The sequence below is a fragment of the Stenella coeruleoalba genome, assembly GCF_951394435.1.
Source record: "Stenella coeruleoalba genome assembly, chromosome: 6".
Taxonomy (NCBI): domain Eukaryota; kingdom Metazoa; phylum Chordata; class Mammalia; order Artiodactyla; family Delphinidae; genus Stenella; species Stenella coeruleoalba.
In genome coordinates this window covers 65,475,720-65,498,730 of record NC_137151.1, presented here as the reverse complement: position 1 = coordinate 65,498,730, position 23,011 = coordinate 65,475,720, and the positions used below count along the sequence as shown (strand labels likewise).

Genomic DNA, 23,011 nt, shown 5'->3' with positions numbered 1-23,011 from the left:
AAATAATGCTTCAGAATGAATTTGACTTCTAGAATGAGCTCTCATGTGATTTCTGATTCTCATGTGCTTTGGTTTCAGAGAGTCACAGCTGCTCAAGTTCTGAGTTTCTCTGTGTAAGTAGCGTGTCTCCATCCAGGAGGTGCATCCCTCAATCTTGGGTTTGTGATGGCGATGCGGATTGCTCTGATGCCTACGATGAGCACCAGAACTGCACCAGGAGATCCTGCTCTGAAACGGAGTTCACCTGTAGTAATGGACTGTGTATCCCTGACTGGTTCAGGTGAATTGGGGATTAAACAATCTACCAACAAACCTAAACTTCCATGAGGCAGGACTGGGGCCTGGAGCCCATGCTACTTTTAGTGGTCTATGAAAATGTTTGGATTTCTTTTAAAATCAAAAGAAAAAAAAAAGAAATTTTAGGTCAAAGAAAGTATTATAATGCCAAATAATATTAATATATCTGGCTTTATACCAATGTGGTCCTTAATTATAAATGTTTTTTATGGTGGTAAAAGTCACATAATATAAAACATACTATTTTAACCACATTTAAGTGTACAGTTCAGTGGCACTAAGTATATTCACATTGCTGTGCAACTCTTACCATCATCCATCTCTGCAATTTTTCACCTTCCTAAACCGAAACTCTGTCCTCTTTAAACACTAACTCTCCATTCGCCCTCCCCACTCCCCTTAACCCCCGGCCCCTGGCATCTACCAATGTACTTTCTGACTCTATGAATTTGACTATTCTAGGGAAATAAATAAATATTTTTATGGAGGAAGGGGCCCATGAAGGCAAAAGTGCCTAGGGTCCATGAAGGTCATAACGTGACCTTGCACGGAGGGTCAGAGAGATGAATGAAGTGGGCTTGCTAGAAGAAAGTTCTTTCTTGAGGTAGCTGAGGCTCTTGGTTTTCCACTTGGAGTAGAGGCATGGGTACAAGAAATACTTCATTCTCTTCTCTCTGCTGTAAGAAGAATAACGGTGTGAGCATGATGATAAATGGGTCTGGGCGCTGCGGCTCAGGGTCAACCAGGCAACAGTGAGGGGCAGGTGAGGTGGACCTTGGGCAAGTGTTCCAGCTAAGAGACGCAGACACTAGTCAGCGTCATTTGTGTGGAGGGAAATTGCAAATCTGGATTTTCACCTGAAATATTCCGATTTTAAATGCTGGAAACATATTAAAAAAAACCCTCTCAAGAGTGGTACTGGGTTTCATGACACAGGTGTGACCGGCGCAACGACTGTGGTGACTACAGTGATGAGAGGGACTGCGTGTACCCTGCCTGTGACAAGGTCCATTTTACCTGTCAGAATGGGCTCTGCATTTATAAGGCCTTCGTCTGTGATGGGGAAAATGACTGTGGAGATGACTCAGATGAGCTGGAACACCTGTGTCACACCCCGGAGACCACGTGTCCCCCTCATCAGTTCAGGTGTGACAATGGGAACTGCATCGAGATGGTGAAAGTCTGCAACCACCTAGATGACTGTTTAGACAACAGTGATGAGAAAGGATGTGGTGAGTATAACAGAAGATCGGGGAAAAGGAAACCAGGGGGACAATGTGGATTTTCAACCCTTCATGACTTAGCAGGACTTGTCAGTTGGTTCTCTAAGTAGAATATTGCCAGAAAATTACCATTGCTTGTCTAGCAGAAAGCAAGGATTTCTTGGTATCTAAGGTCAGTCACAAACATTTTGTGGACTAATTCATGAGTTAGGCAGTCATTACAGAGAACAGGAGATGAACAAATTCAGGCCAACGGTATCTAACAGCAGAGAGTGTTGATTCTCTTTGGCCTCTTGCAATGACTTGTTTCCTTCACTGCCTCTCTGCTAGGATTCCTTAGCCTGTTTTGTTTTTTTTTTAATAAATTTATTTATTTTATTTATTTTTATTTTTGGCTGTATTGGGTCTTTGTTGCTGCACGCAGGCTTTCTCTAATTGCGGGGAGCGGGGGCTATTCTTCGTTGCGGTGCGCGGGCTTCTCATTGCGGTGGCTTCTCTTGTTGTGCAGCATGGGCTCTGGGCGCGCGGGCTTCAGTAGTTGTGGCTTGCGGGCTCAGTAGTTGTGGCTCGTGGGCTTAGTTGCTCTGCGGCATGTGGGATCTTCCCGGACCAGGGCTCGAACCCGTGTCTCCTGCATTGGCAGGCGGATTCTTAATCACTGTGCCACCAGAGAAGTCCCCTTAGCCTGTTCTTAATTTTCATCCTCAGGTGACTAAAGGGGAGAGTTTAATTGGCAGCCCCTCCCCCCCGCCCCCCACCAAACTCCCACAAGTAAACCCGTCTAGAATTTATAAAGTACAGAATCTTAAGGAAGTGTTCTCCCGCGCTGTGTAGTTAGTTTTTGAATGAGAATGGCCATGTGTCACAGGACCAGCCAGAGGTACCCTCCTGGGGTGCTGGGTGGCTCATCCCATTTGTGAGACTTAGTCAAGTGAGCACTTCTCTTCCCATCTCCATGTTCAGGGATGTCACACTGCGAGCCTGAAATTGGCCATGGTGTGAGTCGTGGCACCATTGAAATGGAAGAGGCTACAAATTAGAGCTCCCCCCTCCCCCCATCCCACCCCACACCCCAGACCTGTTTTACCAGCACACCACTGTGTGGGCTCTTCTGCTCTTCTTTCTTCTCTCTCCTGCTATTTCACTTCTAAATTTATCGATTAAAAGAAGATTGGCAGGTATAGGATTAGAAGTCAAACTTGTTGGTTGTATTAGTTGTTAAAACCACTGGTGAAGGATCAAGTTGGGAGGAAGTTGAGTAAGAGTGACTTTTGAATAATGTAGGGCCTTTAGAAATCCCTTCTTATCTGTCTTCTTTTAGCATGATTCATTAAGAATTGGGTCTGTCCAAACGAAGCAAAACAAAATGAAACAAAAAGGATTGCGTCTGTCCAGTGGGAAGGTTGACTTTGGACCACTATGGTGGATCCGTTGCTGTCAACTTAGGTTCTCTGATAACTGTCTTTTACCTACAGGTGTTAATGAATGCAATGACCCTTCACTCAGTGGCTGCGACCACAATTGCACAGACACTTTAACCAGTTTCTATTGTTCTTGTAACCCTGGTTACAAGCTGTTGTCTGACAAGCGGACTTGTGTTGATATTGATGAATGCAAGGAGACGCCCTTTGTCTGTAGCCAGAAGTGTGAGAACGTACTGGGCTCTTACATCTGCAAGTGTGCCCCAGGCTACATTCGTGAGCCAGATGGAAAGACCTGCCGGCAGAACAGCAACATCGAGCCCGATCTCATTTTTAGCAACCGTTACTATTTGAGAAATCTAACTATCGATGGCCATTTATACTCCCTCATCTTGCAAGGACTGGGTAATGCTGTGGCAGTGGATTTTGACCGAGTAGAAAAGAGATTGTACTGGCTTGATATAGAGAATAAAGTCATTGAGAGAATGTTTCTGAACAAGACAAACAGGGAGACAGTCATAAAGTACAATCTACCGGGTACAGAAAGTCTGGCTGTCGACTGGGTTACCAGGTAAGAAAAAGCTGAGGAGCTTTTTAAGAGTTAAAAGGCGTTTTGCTTTTAAAAAAGTATTCAAACCGTGTTTCCATCCTAACAGAGAGCTGATCTTTTCCAACTTGGGTTAATGGGTGGATACATTTTAATGCTTCTGCATGTTTTTGTTTTTTTCTGCTATGTACCTAATAATCAAATGGGATACCACAGAACCTAAAATCTAGTGATTTTAAGAATTTATGATATCAATTTCATGGGGAGGGGCATCACAAAGGAGGAAAGAGCTCTGTTATTACTGGCCATTCAGTGAACTGGAGGTGTTGTGAAGGGATGATGCATGCATTTGTTGGTGCATTCAGTCATCGAAAGCTGTTGCCTAAGTGCCTCCTGCATGCAGTGCTATGCTAGGAACTGGGGTCTAGAGGTCAACAAGACAGACACAGCCCCTGCTTTCCTGGCGTTCACAGGCTGCTTGCAATGCTATTTATTCACAGCCTGGGCTGGTTGTAAAATGGAGAATGGCCGACTTGAAACTCTGAGCATCTTTAAGGGAGATGGTGATACTTTAATTCAAGTCCACCAGCTCAACCACACTTCTTCACATCTCTATTGCATATCGAATCAATCAGATATTTGGCTTTGTGGTTGACATGAAGCTGGAGGCACTTAGCCTGCAAATATTATTGCTTCAGTCACCTCAGACCTACAGAGGACTCTTCCACGTCTTCTCTGTTTGACCATCTTAAGGGTAAAGGTCCTAAGATGGGGGATGGAGAATTGGCCCCCTAGTTCTACCTGAATAGTAACTGGCCTGCCATAGGTGCTCAAGGACTGCCTACAGAAAAATGAATAAAATCTTGATCATGTGAATACAAGTATTTTATATATAGTGGCTCTTTTGTGTGTCAAAAAGCATAGTGATTAATGATTTGCAGGAACAGAACTAATTGTGGTACTGCTCCTATCTCATCCTTTGCTGCAATGCAAGAAAAGGTAATATTTTAGCCTTGATATTGTCATTCAGCCCTCTCTCCCCAAAACTGGTAGGATGAGATTTTCCCCTGGATTTCAGCTACTTTCCTGTCATTCTAGGCATGTTCTTGACCAGGGGAAAGAATTAGGTACATATGTGGTACTGAGAAAGATGGAGCAAAAACGTCTAGGGTGAGGGTAGGATAAAATATCTCATGACCGAAGCATTTTCTCAAATGTTCAAGAAGGAGTACAGCCAGGCTAAACATTCCTTAAAACACAAGGCAGGATAGAACCCAGTCACATTTAAGTTTGTAGGGGACAGTTCTAAGATACTAATTACATTGAAATTTGAAACCATTTCCCCAATATCAATAAAGATGTTCATAGCGAACTCAAGGATGTTTGGTTTCCAAGGCCCTTAAACTTGATATACAAGTTTTTCAAAGCACCATTATGCACAGTGGAAAATTGTGCCGGTTCTCAGTCCTCTTAATTTTTCTTGGAGCGTGCATGGAGTGTCTTCTCCATATTCTGTTCACTGGGTCAGCGTTTTGACTGTGGAATAAAGAGAAATTAACGAGTTGGCAGGAAGTTCCACAGAGTGGAGTGCCCTGTGGTGGAGCCAGTCTTGAATTCCTGCTCTAGCTCTTACTAATCAGCAACCTCTGGGCCTCAGCAGCCTCATCAGGAAAACAGGAATAATGGGCTTCCCTGGTGGCGCAGTGGTTGAGAGTCCGCCTGCCGATGCAGGGGACACGGGTTCGTGCCCCGGTCTGGGAAGATCCCACATGCCGCGGAGCGGCTGGGCCCGTGAGCCATGGCCGCTGAGCCTGCGCGTCCAGAGCCTGTGATCCGCAACGGGAGAGGCCACAACAGTGAGAGGCCCTCGTACTGCAAAAAAAAAAAAGAAAACAGGAATAAGATATTAAATAATATACTATTAAAAAAAGTCCTTAGCCCAGGGCTTGGCATTTAATAGATGTTTGCTATTATTATTGCTATTATTACCCTCTACAATGTTGGAATCTAAAATTGTGGCCATCTCATACATCAGGATTTACCCAACTGAATTAAATAGCAAGGCTTGTGCATTTATGCATACTCATTCCCTCATCCCCAAGCCTAAAAAGATGCTACTGTCCTAACAGTTAAATATTCTGACACCTCGCATGGTTGGATCAGGCTTGCCTCTGGCAAGGAGACATTGGGGTCTTTTGGAAGAGAAATCGTTTCAGTAGGAATTGACTATCAGATCTCAAATGACACTCATTCTAGGAGTTTTGAACCCTTTGGAAGGTTATGGATACTTTAAGACTCTGGTGATACCCACAGACCCCTTGCTGGATAAAGCCACTTAACAAATTTATGCTTATACAATTTTGCATCAGTTTTAGAAGGTACACCCCCCGCCCCCAGAGCCTAGGCTACCCTGGTGTCAGATTAAGAACCCCAGATTAAGAACCCTGCCTTATAGAAAATAAATGGATTTTATTGAATAGCAATATATTCAGAACTGAAATATCCTTGAGGTAAGAGATTCTAATAAGTTTCTAAAGCTTTTTGAGTTTAAGTAAAACTTGGCACAGGGTAAGAAACTCATTTTGCCAGCCTACTGGGACGGGGCCAGGGAGGGGGTCAGGTTTTTCTTTATCTGAAGGATGCCATGATTCAGAGTTCCCTTGTGCAGTCCCAATGATAGCACTTAGACAAGTTTGTTTCCTTGACTCCACCATTTAAACTGTAGTTCATGATACTCATGGATCACTCTCACTTCCGCTTCCCTGCTCCTCTAAAGCCTGGAACATTGCTTGGGGAAGATGCCTTTTGCTGCACGAAGCAAGTAAAGCTAGAATCCTTGTGTGAAGTGTGGCCCCAGAATTTCCTGTTGTAAGGTGACATCAGGAAGAGTAGCACACATTCTTGCATCTTCCGTTGCCTCAGGGCAGGAAGGTCAACTGTGTTTCCCCTTGTCCTTGTTTGCCTGGGGGAAAAGTGCTTGGATCGGAAATTGTGTGGCTAAATGTGCCTTTTTTCTCAAGTAAAATGGCTATAACTCCTGGTTCTCCATTTTCAGAAAGCTGTATTGGGTGGATTCCCACCTGAATTGCCTTTCTGTCTCTGACCTCAATGGTCGATACCGCCGCAAGCTGGCCGAGCACTGTGTGGATGCCAACAACACCTTCTGCATTGAGAATCCCAGAGGAATTGCCCTTCACCCTCGATATGGGTATTGTCTCCCTGTAATCTTGGGCTCTTCTTTCATGCCCTTCTTCCACCTCTGTTACCACAAAGGCTGTTCACGTAGTGATATCAAGGCCAGTGTCTTGTTGGAGTTTGTCTTCTGCTTTTCCTACCTGGTAAATGGCTTAGTATAATGGGTAGAAGCATGGCTTGTTCAAATGCTATTCATCGGCTATTCTATTTTCTTTGCCATGACACACCATTTCACTTTCAAAGTCACATTTGGCTGCATACAAGTAATTTATGGTTTAAAAAAACAACAACCCACCTTTACTGGACTTTCCATGTCCAATCCACTGAAATCCCCAGTTAATCATGTTCATTCCTGAGCATTTCCTGTGCATCATGCCCTGTTAGATTATTTTCTGTTCTCTTTCCTTTGTGAAAGGCTCTGTAGGATGTAAACTCCATTTCTCTAATTGGAGAAAGCTTATGTCTTTGCCACTGAGTTCTTTTGGCTTCAGGGACTGACCCTTTGTGTTTGCTCCAACAGGCATGTCTATTGGGGAGACTGGGCTGACCGAGCATACATTGGGAGAGTAGGCATGGACGGAACCCATAAGTCTGTGATTATTTCTACCAAGATCAAGTGGCCCAATGGCCTCACCATTGATTACACCAATGATCTACTATACTGGACAGATGCCCACCTGGGTTACATTGAGTACGTAGAAAAGAATAAAGCAAACTGGGTGACTGCTGATTCTAAACACCAGTGCTTGTGTTGCCAGTGCATTTTTCCCAGGCAGCTTCTAACTGGCCTGTTTGTTGGAAGTCACTTCTAACTGTAGTGCCTATAGGTGCCAAGCTCTATGGTATGGTGCAAGAGAAAGAGCATGAACTCTGAAGTCATACAGATCAGGATATTGTCTTGGTGCTTTTACTTCTTATACTCCTAAAAAAGCAGCTAGTAATCTCTCCCCTATGGTAGTCACTTAGTGCTCAACTCATCTTAATTCCCTTATCCCTTTACTTTACCCTACCCTCCCAAATATATGATTAATAGACTTGGAAAAATTATACTGTTCAATGAAAAGTACTCCTTGTAAAAAAGATAATACAAATTATTAGCCAAGCAGTACATGTGTATTTCGGGGCATTGCTAATTATGGCCCAGTTGGACTATGGTAATGTCTTCTGGGCATTTATGAACTAGTACCCAGATACACAGCCTGTTGCATGCAAAAGCAGGGAATTGTTGTTAATTCACTAGAGCTATTTTAAAGGTTTAAAAAATCCTGTCATTCTATTAAATTTATTTTGAAAAAAATTACACTTGACAAAAAATACCCATAAAAGTATCTGAGGTCTTTATATAGAGATCATGCAAGAACTGAAGGAGAAGACAAGACTGCTTTCTGGTTTATGACCTTTTTAAAGAAACAGATAATGACTAAGTTCTGGTCATTTATCTGCAGTCTTATTAACAGAGGTCAAGAAGATATTCAGGTTTTCCTATACCTTCTTTAAGTTTCCATAAATTATGATATTTTGGAAAAAATTTCTAACATCACACGGCTAATGTTATGAACTTCTTTAGTTGCTAGCTCATTCCACCTCTTGTGAGTTTTAGGGTCTGCTCCCAGTTTTTTAAATATTAAAATATCAGTATTCTGACATAGGTTCAGAGGAATGAATGAGACCTAGATTCACTAATAATAATGTCTGGGTCATGATTAATAATACATGTGCTACCAGTGTGTACAAAGCTAACCCTGCTGGCCTCTAGGTTAACTCAGCTAGTCTATACCGCTCAGGTTATACTGAGAATCAAGCTGTCTCTGAAAACTGCTTCTTCCCTTGTCTTCCTGAGGAGACAGAAGTCCAGCTTTAGATTGCTTTCCTCTGATGGCTTAGGAAACAGTGTTCATCCCAGGATATTGAAAGAATGCTTCATGGAGAACATCAACATAAGAGATTATAAACCTTCAAGAGCTGAACCAGCTGCATCAGCAGGAAAGCAGCTGTGGTTAGGAATTAGTGATCTTTAAACTCCTCTGGTTATTCCTATTTTTTTTTGTTTTGATTTTTTTTTAACATCTTTATTAGAGTATAATTGCTTTACAATGGTGTGTAGTTTCTGCTTTATAACAAAGTGAATCACTTATACGTATACATATGTCCCCATATCTCTTCCCTTTTGCGTCTCCCTCCCTCCCCCCTCCCTATCCCACCCCTCTAGGTGGTCACAAAGCACTGAGCTGATCTCCCTGTGCTATGCGGCTGCTTCCCACTAGCTATCTATTTTAAGTTTGGTAGTGTATATATGTCCATGCCACTCTCTCACTTTGTCCCAGCTTACCCTTCCCCTTCCCCATATCCTCAAGTCCATTCTCTAGTAGGTCTGCGTCTTTATTCCCATCTTACCCCTAGGTTCTTCATGACCATTTTTTTTTTTTATATTCCATGTATATGTGTTAGCATACGGTATTTGTTTTTCTCTTTCTGACTTACTTCACTCTGTGTGACAGACTCTAGGTCCATCGACCTCACTACAAATAACTCAATTTCGTTTCTTTTTATGGCTGAGTAATATTCCCTTGTATTTATGTGCAACATCTTCTTTATCCATTCATCTATCGATGGACACTTAGGTTGCTTCCATGTCCTGGCTATTGTAAATAGAGCTGCAATGAATATTTTGGTACATGACTCTTTTTGAATTATGATTTTCTCAGGGTACAGGCCCAGTAGTGGGATTGCTGGGTCATATGGTAGTACTAGTTTTAGCTTTTTTTTTTTTTTTTTTTTTTTTTTGCTGTATGCAGGCCTCTCACTGCTGTGGCCTCTCCCGTTGCGGAGCACAGGCTGCGGACGTGCAGGCTCAGCGGCCATGGCTCACGGACCCAGCCGCTCCGAGGCATGTGGGATCATCCCGGCCCGGGGCACAAACCCGTGTCCCCTGCATCGGCAGGCGGACTCTCAACCACTGCGCCACCAGGGAAGCCCCTATTTTTAGCTTTTTAAGGAACGTCCATACTGTTCTCCATAGTGGCCGTATCAATTTACATTCCCACCAACAGTGCAAGAGGGTTCCCTTTTCTCCACACCCTCTCCAGCATTTATTGTTTATAGATTTTTTGATGATGGCCACTCTGACAGGTGTGAGATGATATCTCATTGTAGTTTTGATTTGCATTTCTGTAATGATTAATGATGTTGAGCATTCTTTCATGTGTTTGTGGGCAATCTATATCTTCTTTGGAGAAATGTCTATTTAGGTCATCTGCCCATTTTTCTCGACTGGGTTGTTTGTTTTTTTGATATTGAGCTGCATGAGCTGCTTGTAAATTTTGGAGATTAATCCTTTGTCAGTTACTTCATTTGCAAATATTTTCTCCCATTCTGAGGGTTGTCTTTTCATCTTGTTTATGGTTTCCTTTGCTGTGCAAAAGCTTTTAAGTTTCATTAGGTCCCATTTGTTTATTTTTGTTTTTAATTTCGATTTCTCTAGGAGGTGGGTCAAAAAGGATCTTGCTGTGATTTATGTCACAGAGTGTTCTGCCTATGTTTTCCTCTAAGAGTTTGATAGTGTCTGGCCTTACATTTAGGTGTTTAATCCATTTTGAGTTTATTTTTGTGTATGGTGTTAAGAAGTGTTCTAATTTCATTCTTTTACATGTAGCTGTCCAGTTTTCCCAGCACCACTTTTTGAAGAGGCTGTCTTTTCTCCACTGTATATTCTTGCCTCCTTTATCAAAGATAAGGTGACCATATGTGCATGGGTTTATCTCTGGGCTTTCTATCCTGTTGCATTGATCTATATTTCTGTTTTTGTGCCAGTACCATACTGTCTTGATTACTGTAGCTTTGTAGTATAGTCTGAAGTCAGGGAGCCTGATTCCTCCAGGTCCGTTTTTCCTTCTCAAGATTGCTTTGGCTATTCGGGGTGTTTTGTGTTTCCATATAAATTGTGAAATATTTTGTTCTAGTTCTGTGAAAAATGCCACTGGTAGTTTGATAGGGATTGCATTGAATCTGTAGATTGCTTTGGGTAGTAGAGTCATTTTCACAATGTTGATTCTTCCAATCCAAGAACATGGTATATCTCTCCATCTATTTGTATCATCTTTAATTTCTTTCATCAGTGTCTTATAGTTTTCTGCCTACAGTTCTTTTTTCTTCTTAGGTAGGTTTATTCCTAGGTATTTTATTCTATTTATTGCTGTGGTAAATGGGAGTGTTTCCTTAATTTCACTTTCAGATTTTTCATCTTTAGTGTATAGGAATGCAAGAGATTTCTGTGCATTAATTTTGTGTCCTGCTACTTTACCAAATTCATTGATTAGCTCTAGTAGTTTTCTAGTAGCATCTTCAGGATTCTCTACGTATAGTATCATGTCATCTGCAAACAGTGACAGCTTTACTTCTTCTTTTCCGATTTGGATTCCTTTTATTTCTTTTTCTTCTCTGATTGCTGCGGCTAAAACTTTCAAAACTATGTTGAATAAGAGTGGTGAGAGTGGGCAACCTTGTCTTGTTCCTGATCTTAGTGGAAATGGTTTCAGGTTTTCACCATTGAGAATGATGTTGGCTGTGGGTTTGTCATATATGGCCTTTATTATGTTGAGGAAAGTTCCCTCTATGCTTACTTTCTGGAGGGTTTTTATCATAAATGGGTGTTGAATTTTGTCAAAAGCTTTCTCTGCATCTATTGAGATGATTATATGGTTTTTCTCCTTTAATTTGTTAATATGGTGTATCACATTGATTGATTTGCGTATATTGAAGGATCCTTGCATTCCTAGGATAAACCCCACTTGATCATGGTGTATGATCCTTTTAATGTGCTGTTGGATTCTATTTGCTAGTATTTTGTTGAGGATCTTTTCATCTATGTTCATCAGTGTTATTGGCCTGTAGTTTTCTTTCTTTGTGACATCTTTGTCTGGTTTTGGTATCAGGGTGATGGTGGCCTCGTAGAATGAGTTTGGGAGTGTTCCTTCCTCTGCTATATTTTGGAAGAGTTTCAGAAGGATAGGTGTTAGCTCTTCTCTAAATGTTTGATAAATTCTCCTGTGAAGCCATCTGGTCCTGGGCTTTTGTTTTTTGGAAGATTTTTAGTCACAGTTTCAATTTCAGTGCTTGTGATTGGTCTGTTCATATTTTCTATTTCTTCCTGGTTCAGTCTCAGGAGGTTGTGCATTCCTAAGAATTTTTCCATTTCTTCCAGGTTGTCCATTTTATTGGCATAGAGTTGCCAATAAAATCTCTCATGATCCTTTGTATTTCTGCAGTGTCAGTTGTTACTTCTCCTTTTTCATTTCTAATTCTATTCATTTGAGTCTTCTCCCTTTTTTTCTTGATGAGTCTGGCTAATGGTTTATCAATTTTGTTTATCTTCTCAAAGAACCAGCTTTTAGTTTTATTGATCTTTGCTCTTATTTCCTTCATTTCTTTTTCATTTATTTGTGATCTGATATTTATGATTTCTTTCCTTCTGCTAACTTTGAGGTTTTTTTGTTGTTCTTTCTCTAATTGCTTTAGGTGTAAGTTTAGGTTGTTTATTTGAGATGTTTCCTGTTTCTTAAGGTAGGATTGTATTGCTATAAACTTCCCTCATAGAACTGCTTTTGCTGCATCCCATAGGTTTTGGGTCGTTGTGTTTTCATTGTCATTTGTTTCTAGGTATTTTTTTATTTCCTCTTTGATTTCTTCAGTGATATCTTGGTTATTAAATAGTGTATTGTTTAGCGTCCATGTGTTTGTAGTTTTTACAGATTTTTTCCTGTAATTGATATCTAGTCTCATAGCGTTGTGGTTGGAAAAGATCCTTGATACGATTTCAAGTTTCTTAAAGTTACCAAGGCTTGATTTGTAACCCAAGATATGATCTATCCTTGAGAATATTCCATGAGCACTTGAGAAAGGTTATTCCTATTTTTAAGGCATTGCTTTTGCAACTTTTACATTTTTCATTCAGTCCAAATAAACTTTAAGTTTAGTTTTTGTTTTAATTGAAGACTAAAAGTTTTGAGGAAGATCTGAACTTCAGTTACCTCTAGAAGGTAGAACTTTATTCATTGATTTGTCAGCCTCTATCCTTAAAGGCATTAGAGGAGGGGCATTATGTTCACTGAGTGACTCTTCCTTCCTCCGACTCCAGGTACTCTGATTTGGAGGGCCACCATCGGCACACGGTGTACGAAACCGGGACACTGCCTCATCCCTTTGCTATAACTGTTTTTGAAGACACCATTTATTGGACAGATTGGAACACAAAGACAGTTGAAAAGGGAAACAAATACAATGGGTCAAATAGGGTGGCGCTGGTGAACACAACACACAGACCATATGACATCCGTGTGTATCATCCCTACAGGCAGCCAATTGGTGAGTAAGTGATTTGGAAGTTTTTGCACAGTTGCTTTAGGGTCTTGTGCATTCCATTCTTGTTTTTGTTTTTTAAGCATAAATATCATGATTTATACTGGGAATGGTGTTACTTGCTAATGTTTTCTACAAAGCAAATGCTGAGAGTTGAGGGGATGGAAATATCTTTAGAATTTATTCCCCTATTCCTGGAAAAGTCTGCTTACAATTCTTTTTCATAGCACCTGCTCTATTCTTAAAGATCAGTCTGGGCTTTCTTTTTGATAAGAATCAACAGTTGTTATGTTGCCTTTTGACATTTCAGCCCTAAATACTTAAGAAAGCACCTCTGGAAAATACGGACATTTCCTGTATAACCACAATAAATTGTAACACCTAAGAGATGTATTGTAATAACATGGATGCATTTATAACAATCATTTCTTTACAATATCAATCTACTGAAATGATTAGTTTAAAAGAAATGCTTAAAAGAAAGTTATAGTAACTATAAAACATCATTTATTAAATGTCTGTTTGCACTTGATATCTAGCCAAGTTCTGGAGTATTCTTTGGGGATAGAATGGATTTTGTGGGCCCACTTTGTCGTGGTGTCTTGTTAAAACATACGATAAACTTGGAAGTTAGGAAAAATGAGAATTGGCAAAATATTTTTTTCTATATATTCTTCATATTATTTAGCAGAAGTTCAAATTCATCTTTACCTCTGAGTTGCGGCCCAGAAAGGTAGTATAGTTGTTGCTCAGTTTATCCATCCACCTGATTCTTGTGCAACTTCTGTTGCCTATATCCTTAGGATGAGAGAATATAGCAGCTGCTGAAAATGAAAACTTTAACTTAGATTGTGGGCACATGGATGTAAACTAAATTTCCCACCTGCTCTCCAAGAACTTTGGGAGACACAGTTTTTCTAGCCCAACACCAGTGAGTAAGCCTCACTTCTGGTAGCACATAAATCAATTTTCTGTACTAGCAACAGGGTTGCTAAAACAGCTCTACCATATGTACTCTTTATGCACTTTTGCACAAAGCATGAATCTAGGATAACGTTTTTTTTTACTAAGAGGTGATGAGTTTTATGTGGCTGGTAATCAGCGCGTCTGTGCTTGATACTCTCTTTAAGTGAATGAACATATATTCTCTTCCTTCTTTCACTAGTGACTAATCCCTGCAGTACCAACAATGGTGGCTGTTCTCATCTCTGCCTCATCAAAGAAGGAGGCAGTGGGTTCACTTGCGAGTGTCCAGATAACTTCCATACTGTCCGGCATAGTTACAGCACCCAGTGCCTGCCCATGTGCTCTAGCACCCAATTCCTGTGTGCCAACAGTGAAATGTAAGGCTCTCTTCTCCCTCTCCCCATTGCCTCTCCAGCCCTTGGACACACATTGAACTTCAAGGCTCCAGGGGATGGGAGTTTTCCAATGAACCAAGATTTTGGCTAATTAACGTGGCTCATTTGGGATGCACCAAGACCAGGAAAGTTGGATCTCCAACCGTCCAACTTTCTCTAACTTCGATAATTTCGTCCATGAAAGAAGGAATTTGTGAACCAAATGGTTACGCCCATGCATACAAGTTTTTGTTTCTGTAGCAAGGAAGCAAACTGTGTGTTTTTTTAATTTCTAAGGAATTGTCCAGAGTCTCAGGGCCAAGAATGTATATAAGTGTACACTGAAAAATAGCCCTCAGGAGTGATAGAATTTCTCCATCTTTTTCAAACATATGCTGGCCTAGCTTCTTAGAGGACTGTGCCAGCGGATCCAGGGTCACACATTCAAATCCATGTTTGATGATTTGTATTTGTTATGAAACACGGTCACAGCTTATTTCCCTCACAATGGCCACAGGCCTGATGACTAGGGGCTGAGTCAGAGAGTGAGGTCAAGAGGAGATGTTAATGCAAATCATAACATCTGAGATTCAGTGGCAGATTATTTTGACGATTGAATAAGGTATCCTAGGTTAAGAATCTAGCATACACCCATCATGACATAGACTCTCAAAAAATGTCAGCGCCTCCAGCTTTCCAGCCAGTACCCAAATGTCATATACCCCTCTGGCTGACGGTCCCAACCAATCCCTGTTTCCAGAACCCCAGCTCCAAACACACACTCCACTCTTTGTCGTGGCAGGAATTTAATCATCATACTCAAAGCATTTTTTCAGTGTGTGTTGGGTCTTAACAAACCTGGTCTATGTCACCTTGTCATGTTTTCTCTGAAAATATTCCACAGTAGCTAAGGTTTAATTGATCCTCTTCTTGGGCCGTGAGAGAACTCGTGTGTATCATTCCTTGGAATTCCATTTTCCCTGCTTCTCTCTGGATAGTCGTTGCCTGCTCCTCTAACCACTTGGTGTTTTGCTAGGAGAAGTGCTCTGTTTTCTCTGTGTAGGTGTATTCCCATCTGGTGGAAATGTGATGGGCAGAGAGACTGCTTGGATGGTTCCGACGAGCCCATCACTTGCCCGCAGCGCTACTGCCGGTTAGGACAGTACCAGTGCATGGATGGCAACTGTACCAGCCCACACTTCATATGCAATGCTCATCAGGATTGCCCTGATGGGTCTGATGAAGACTCGGTTCTTTGTGGTGTGTTGAACTGCTTTCTACCTTCTCTGCCCACTTCTATAGTTGATCGCCCATGGTTCTGTAGGGATTTTCTGAATGTCATAATCCAAAAACTGGTCCAAAATCCTAGGGGGAAAAAAAAAAACTCAGAGTCCATCCTATATCTATTTTTATAAAGTTTAAAAAAAATCCCAGGTCTCTACAAGGAAGATGGTTGAGGTAGATACTAAGTTGTCTATATTGATGGTTCTTTACTGTATGCTGTGCATAGAATCTCCTTTGAGAGTTAACACTGAGGGTGAAATGAGGGATTCCCACATTTTAAACAGGGACTCTCAGTTGTAATATTTATTTATGTTTCCATTTTTAAAAAGCCCCATCAAAACCCAAAAAAAACAACTCTCCAAACCAAAATCAACACATAAACAATAGCAACAAACAGAAAGTTTGAAAACCTTTGTCCATTAGGGCAACAGGTACAGGAGAAGGTGAATTTAGTAGGCTGTCAGCGATTCAGTCCTTATCCCCTAATTCTGCATGCAAGAAAAAGATATTTAAGAATTTAGGAGACAGTAATAGTCAAAGGACTGACTGCTCACGTGGTGGTACTGGTTAATAAGAAGTGCATTAGGGCATAAGTCCTCTAAGAAGAAATTAGAATCGAGTTCTCCAGGATCCATTAGTGTAAATTAGGAGCTTTCGTTCCTGACACCTTCCAAGCTGATAACCAAATGTCCCCGCTTGCAGAGCATCACCAGTGTGAGTCCAACGAATGGCAGTGCGCCAACAAACGTTGCATCCCGGAATCCTGGCAGTGTGACATGGAGGACGACTGCGGAGATAACTCGGACGAAGACAGTTCCCACTGTGCCAGCAGGACCTGCCGGCCGGGCTATTTTAAGTGTGCCAATGGCCACTGCATCCCTCAGAGCTGGAAGTGTGATGTAGACAATGACTGCGGAGACTACTCAGACGAGCCCCTCCAGGAATGCTGTAAGTTCCTGTGAGAGGGACCCGGCCTGACCGGGAGCAGGGAACAAGATGGATGGAGAGAGGGTGTGCAGCCCCTGCTGCAGCCCCATGGGGTGCCCCCTCTTGGCTCTTCCCCGCGGCTCTTCCGGCAGCGCAAGGCAAAGGAGAGCCGCGCGCACAGCCTGCGGGTTGAACCACGCCCCCTGTTCTCAAGTGGCTGATTCCTGCTCTCCATACACGAACGTCTAACTGTCCCGAATATGATAACAAGGGCTTACACTTTGTCTATCTAGCACTTTCTCTTTTGAGCCTCAGAGAAACATGGTGAGGTAGGGAAAGTGGGTGTTACCAACTCTCATTTTACAAGTGAGGAGCCTGAACTTCATGTTAGGTGGCTGGTCACTTTTCTACTTCGTGCCAGAGCTAACACTTCAACCTGTTTTTTTTTTTTTACTTCAAACCCAGTTCTTCCCCCCACCCCACCCCACTCCCCCCAAAGTTTGACTGCAACATAAATGAGTGGTAATGAAACGGTGAGAAAACTTAAGGACTCTGTCTTTCTGCTTTGGGTGAACAGATCACACCTAAAAGAGACACAGTTGCCAGAGTCCGTTTGGTTGGTAACACGGTCACCCTTACTCATCAGCACCGCATCTTAAGTAAGACAATGGAAAGGTGTCTTTGGTTTCCTGTCAGGACCGAGACTTCAGTTCTGACCTTGCCCCTTCTTCTCTTTTCAGTGAGCCCTGCCTACCGCTGTGACAACTATACGGAATTCGACTGTAAAACAAACTACCGCTGCATCCTGCTGTGGGCTGTGTGCAATGGTTTCGATGACTGCCGGGACAACAGCGATGAGCAGGACTGTGGTAGGGAGGGGCTGCAGGGGAGGAGGGAGGGACAAACAACTTAGCAGGAGATGAGAGCAGATTTCCCACATCATCCTTCCTTTGTTCGCCTCTAATAACATGTTACATTTTTGTAGTATTTTACAGGGATATTGGGAGTTTACTTTATACGTCTTAAAGGAAATGTGTCTCAAAGGATACTATACTTGGGGAAGACCTTGTGAAGATATTAGGAATTTGTGTAATTTCTCCCAAATGCAGAGTTCCTATTTACGCTTGACAAGTTTAAACTGTCTGTCTAATCTTAGAGATTGATTGAAAGGAATGAAAGGGGGAGTAGAGAAAAGATTTGGTATCTATCTCTAAAAAGGATATTTCAAAATCAGAATATTTCTTATTTGGAGATTTTCATATTCTGAATCTCCCTCTGACTTTCCACATCCTCTGTGTCTGGCAACGTAGAAAATTTATGGACAAAAGGCCAAATGAATGAATGGAATTTGCCAAGATTAGGCGTATACTCTAACTTGAAAACAATGTCTGTGTGTGTGTGTGTGTGTGTGTTAGGTTTAGTTGGAAGAGAGGTAAGGAAGATATTGGGTTATTTTAATAACACTGAGTCTAATCAAATAAAGACAATGTGATGGACGTGTTTTGTTTGCTGGTGGCATCACTTAATTTTCCTTTCCAGGCCTTCATTGCAAATTGCAAGCCAGGGACCAAATCATTTTTTGAACAGTTTCTACAGAAGAGAATGGATCTAGTTTCTAACAGTAGGATAGATTCAGTTTAGCCTAGAGAGGAATAGTGACAGTGAATGTGGCTGGCATTCCTCTTTCTGGGAGCTTTGAGGATATGGTAGCGTAAGCCTCAGACCATCTCACAAGAAAGCCAGGACTACTTCGACATTTCTTGACCATGGGTTTCTGAAGTATTTGCAATGACTGTGCTTTGCAGAGTCGATGGCATGCAAACCTTCTGGGGAATTTCGCTGTACAAATCACCACTGCATCCCTCTTCGCTGGAGATGTGATGGGCACAATGACTGTGGAGACCATTCAGATGAGGAAAACTGTAGTGAGTGTTCAGGGTCCTTCATCCTTACGTGCCACTGGAGTGGTGATGTCTGCTCTTTGTCTGTAATTCAACTGTCTATGCCGTTCATCCTCAAAGGGTAGGAGGACGGCTACCTGATCTCTTGTTTTCTGACTGGTACATTACTACTTTTTCATCTCCTTCTCAGCTGCTTGTAATCAAGCTCTGGGAGAAGAATATTTACCCAAGTATATCTTTTGTCTCTTATTTATTTATTTACACTCAAGTTTATTATTTTTTTTTCAAAAAGAACTTGAGGTGACTTACAATATATCATTGCCTTATGATATATATCGATTTCAGATTAACATGAAATACATTCTGACTTTAGTCCCCTTTTGGAAGTAAGAAGGTATAGGCAGTTGAGAGAATCAGGATGCTGGTTACCCCTGCAATTATCAATTGAGTAAAAACTTCTTACACAAAAGGGTGATCCAATTGGCATTTTATTGTTCATAAGAAAGTTCATGTTGAATCCTATAGGAGGTTATCTGGAGTTTCAGGAAATGAAAAATTATCTTAAGATTAAATCACCTTTGGACAAACTTTTTGACAAAGTCCATTCTTTACAGACTTACAATTGAGATGGAAAGTCTATTTTTGGAGGCTGGACAGTCTGGGACTTGGGACACAGGAGGGTGTTAGGCACAGAGGACACTTAGGCCAGTCCACAAGCCTGTCTCCTATGTATGATTCCTGGTGCCCTCTGATGGCCACGTGGCTTTCTTTTTCAGCCCCCCGGGAATGCACAGAGAGCGAGTTTCGGTGTGATGATCAGAGCTGCATTCCTTCGCGATGGATCTGTGACCAAAACAATGACTGTGGGGACAACTCAGATGAGCGGGACTGCGGTAACTGTCACAGCTCTTTAAGGGGCTTTCCAGAGAGTCTTGTACTAGGGTCAGCATATTGGTCGGAAGTAGGGGCTTTACATGTGTGTTTGGAAGGTTTTTTAGACTTAAATGATTTCTGTGTAATTTATGTAATATATAAACCTTAGCATTACAATACCTTCTGCTTTATATATATTTTCTATGTTTATGATTACCTTATAGCAGTCTAGATCAATAATAATAGGGGAAAATCTCAAGAGAGTTGTAAAAATCTCATTTTAACTTAAACCTCCGCTAGGAGCAGACTTTAATCTGCATGGACCTTATAAACAAATAAAAACATTGGTCTTCCTACTGTTCTCCAGAAAGTGGCCCTAAGATATATACGGCTGTAGCTCCCTGGTGTAGAGGTCAGATGTTAGAATAGGAATCATAAACCCCAAGTAGTTTTATAGCTCTTACTGATTAAGGGTCGAGTCTGAGAAAAATCAGCGTGCAAAACAGTAAAAGTTGGGGAGTTCAGGGTTTTGAGGAAAAGTTTAAGAGCTAGAGATATTTAATAGAGGAGAGATTGCTACTTCCATCTCCATATTTTGAACGGGGAAGGTGTACCTTTGAGAGTTGATTTACTCGCTAACCACCAGGCGTGGGTTTGTTGTGAGCCAGTCACCGGGTATGGATAGGAATGTGATGGAAGACTTACTACCCTCCACGGAACTAACAGTTGTCTGAGAATGCCAAGGCGTCCTGGAAATGACAGTCTTTTCTCTTCAGAGATGATGACCTGCCATCCTGGATATTTTCAGTGTGATAGCGGGCACTGCGTTCCTGACCAAATGAAATGCGACGGGTTTGCCGATTGTCACGATGCCTCTGATGAAGCCGCTTGTCGTAAGTTTCTAGACACCCGTGGCACCGTTTGTCTGAAATGTATGGATATGGCAGTTTAGACCCAACCTTTCCCATCAGCCACCACTTCTTATATTAAAAGACCATAGATATTTTCTATTCAGCGTTCATTGATAATTATCAGTTTACCTGGGGCCTGAGTCACCATGTCCATATATTTCACAGTAGACATTCAAGTGCATTTCATTAATAATATTTCAAATAGAGAATATATTAAGTGTGCTAACGAAAGTATTTATATGTTATCAGCTACTCTACAAATCGTTAATTGGATAAAAACTTGGCAGGTAAAAGAATATTCAAGCAATGAATAAAAGGGTATTCAAACATAATGAAGTCCTAGCATTAAACGTTTTCTGAATTGAATAATGGCATATAAAATTGTTTAAAAGTATAAAGCTGATATGATCATTTGCATTTTAGTCTTTTTGAATCACTGAATAAATATTAACTGTTGATGATTGTCTATGATGGATTTTGTTGATAATGCAGTTGCCGCATCTTAAAACCTGGTTTCCGAGAGACTGTATAAATGGAAGATAGGAAAAGCCAGTGCTGACACCACTGAAGGGTTGCACTTGCCTATAATGAAAAAGTGCAGTGCTGTCCACAGAATGACTCATGTCATTGAATACTGGGCTTGGTCATCTATCCTTAAGAAACATTCCATCAGAATTTCAGACAGTTTAAAGCCACAGAACATCTGGTTGAATCATGAAAAGCACGCTATAATGGAACTCTTTCCATTAGGAGAGCTCTCTCTGTAAAGGAGAAATAGCCGGATAGCTTTCCAAAAAGTATCTTTTTCTAATAATTTGACTATGTCTCCTCCCCACCAACAGCCACTCGCTTTCCCAATGGGGCATACTGCCCAGCTACTATGTTCGAATGTAAAAATCATGTTTGTATCCAGTCATCTTGGAAGTGTGATGGTGATAACGACTGTGGCGATGGTTCCGATGAAGAACTTCATCTGTGCTGTGAGTGAGAGAGACTGGGGCTGGTGTTGTCAATGTTTCTTACGTGGAGCCTGTGATCCAGGAGGGCGGTTGTACAATTTTTGAGTACTGGACACATGCTCTGCATTAGTGTGCTTTCACTTGGCCTTCCTGCTTAGTTCTCTACGTGGAACATGAGAAAGTTGGGCAAGCATCCATAGTGTTAAACATTTTGTGGCCTTCAAAGGCAGTTGGCATAAATAGCGGCAGAACTGTTGTGGTTGAAGTCTGAGGTAGGGTGGGGCTGTACATCTCTCCTGCTCCATCCTACTTTCAGTGCCCCTCAGAGTACTTCTGCTAAACCCCGCGAGCTTCAGAGAACACCTTTAGGACATTTTAAAACTAGTTAGTCCTTAGTCACTTCACGTTACATCATAATTCAAGCCCATCTAATTCTTTTCTGTTGTATGATACATATTTATTTATTTATTTAAACATCTTTTTTTTTTTAAAACATCTTTATTGGAGTATAATTGCTTTACAATGGTGTGTTAGTTTCTGCTGTATAACAAAGTGAATCAGCTATACATATACATATGTTCCCATATCTCTTCCCTCTTGTGTTTCCCTCCCTCCCACCCTCCCTATCCCACCCCTCTAGGTGGTCACAAAGCACCAAGCTGATCTCCCTGTGCTATGCGGCTGCTTCCCACTAGCTATCTATTTTACATTTGGTAGTGTATATATGTCCATGCCTCTCTCTCACTTTGTCCCAGCTTACCCTTCCCCCTCCCCATATCTTCAAGTCCATGCTCTAGTAGATCTGTGTCTTTAGTCCCATCTTACCCCTAGGTACTTCATGACCTTTTTTTTTTTTTCTTGGATTCCATATATATGTGTTAGCATACGGTATTTGTTTTTCTCTTTCTGACTTGCTTCACTCTGTATGACAGACTCTAGGTGCACCACCTTGCTACAAATAACTCAATTTCATTTCTTTTTATGGCTGAGTAATATTCCATTGTATATATGTGCTGCATCTTCTTTATCCATTCATCTGTTGATGGACACTTAGGTTGCTTCCATGTCCTGGCTATTGTAAATAGAGCTGCAATGAACATTGTGGTACATGACTCTTTTTGAATTATGGTTTTCTCAGGGTATTTGCCCAGTAGTGGGATTGCTGGGTCATATGATAGTTCTATTTTTAGTTTCTTAAGGAACCTCCATACTGTTCTCCATAGTGGCTGTATCAATTTACATTCCCACCAACAGTGCAAGAGGGTTGCCTTTTCTCCACACCCTCTCCAGCATTTATTTGTTTTTGTTTTGTTTTGTTTTTAACATCTTTATTGGAGTATAATTGCTATATAATGGTGTGTTAGTTTCTGCTGTATAACAAAGTGAATCAGTTATACATATACATATGTCCCCATATCTCTTCCCTCCTGCTTCTATTTATTTTTTAAACCAGTGAGTCTCAATTTGGGTACCCATCAGAATCACCTGGGGAGAGGTGTTTCAAAAGCACACGCTCTGGTCCCACCCTAGGCTTAGACCTATTGAACCAGAATGTCCAAGGACATGTCAGGCCTGGGCAAAACGTATATTGAGAAAGCTCCTTAGCTTTTAATTTAGTCTCCTGGTTGAGAACTACTGATTTTAACAAAGTGAATGAAAATAGAGTTTGTTTTGGTCATTTTGCTCCATGCTTTGAGTCATTGGAGAGACTTGAGGACAGTAGTTCTCAGAGTGTCATCTCTGTACTAGGAGAGTCAGTATTACCTGGGAACGTGTTAG

The 23,011-nt window shown here is 41.4% G+C and overlaps 1 protein-coding gene across 2 annotated transcripts in view; it reads left to right on the top strand.

Annotated features, from left to right (window-relative positions):
- The window catches only part of LRP2 (LDL receptor related protein 2), a 198,449-nt gene that overhangs the window by 142,345 nt on the left and 33,093 nt on the right, over nt 1-23,011 (top strand). For both annotated transcript variants that reach the window (XM_079924860.1, XM_079924859.1), the window contains 14 exons: nt 79-280; nt 1,234-1,529; nt 2,996-3,512; nt 6,544-6,696; nt 7,204-7,374; nt 12,817-13,043; nt 14,203-14,380; nt 15,441-15,637; nt 16,364-16,609; nt 17,329-17,457; nt 18,394-18,513; nt 19,266-19,382; nt 20,139-20,255; nt 21,116-21,253. In XM_079924860.1, the coding sequence (XP_079780986.1) occupies nt 79-280; nt 1,234-1,529; nt 2,996-3,512; nt 6,544-6,696; nt 7,204-7,374; nt 12,817-13,043; nt 14,203-14,380; nt 15,441-15,637; nt 16,364-16,609; nt 17,329-17,457; nt 18,394-18,513; nt 19,266-19,382; nt 20,139-20,255; nt 21,116-21,253 (2,808 nt within the window). The remainder of the gene's footprint in view (nt 1-78; nt 281-1,233; nt 1,530-2,995; nt 3,513-6,543; nt 6,697-7,203; nt 7,375-12,816; nt 13,044-14,202; nt 14,381-15,440; nt 15,638-16,363; nt 16,610-17,328; nt 17,458-18,393; nt 18,514-19,265; nt 19,383-20,138; nt 20,256-21,115; nt 21,254-23,011) is intronic.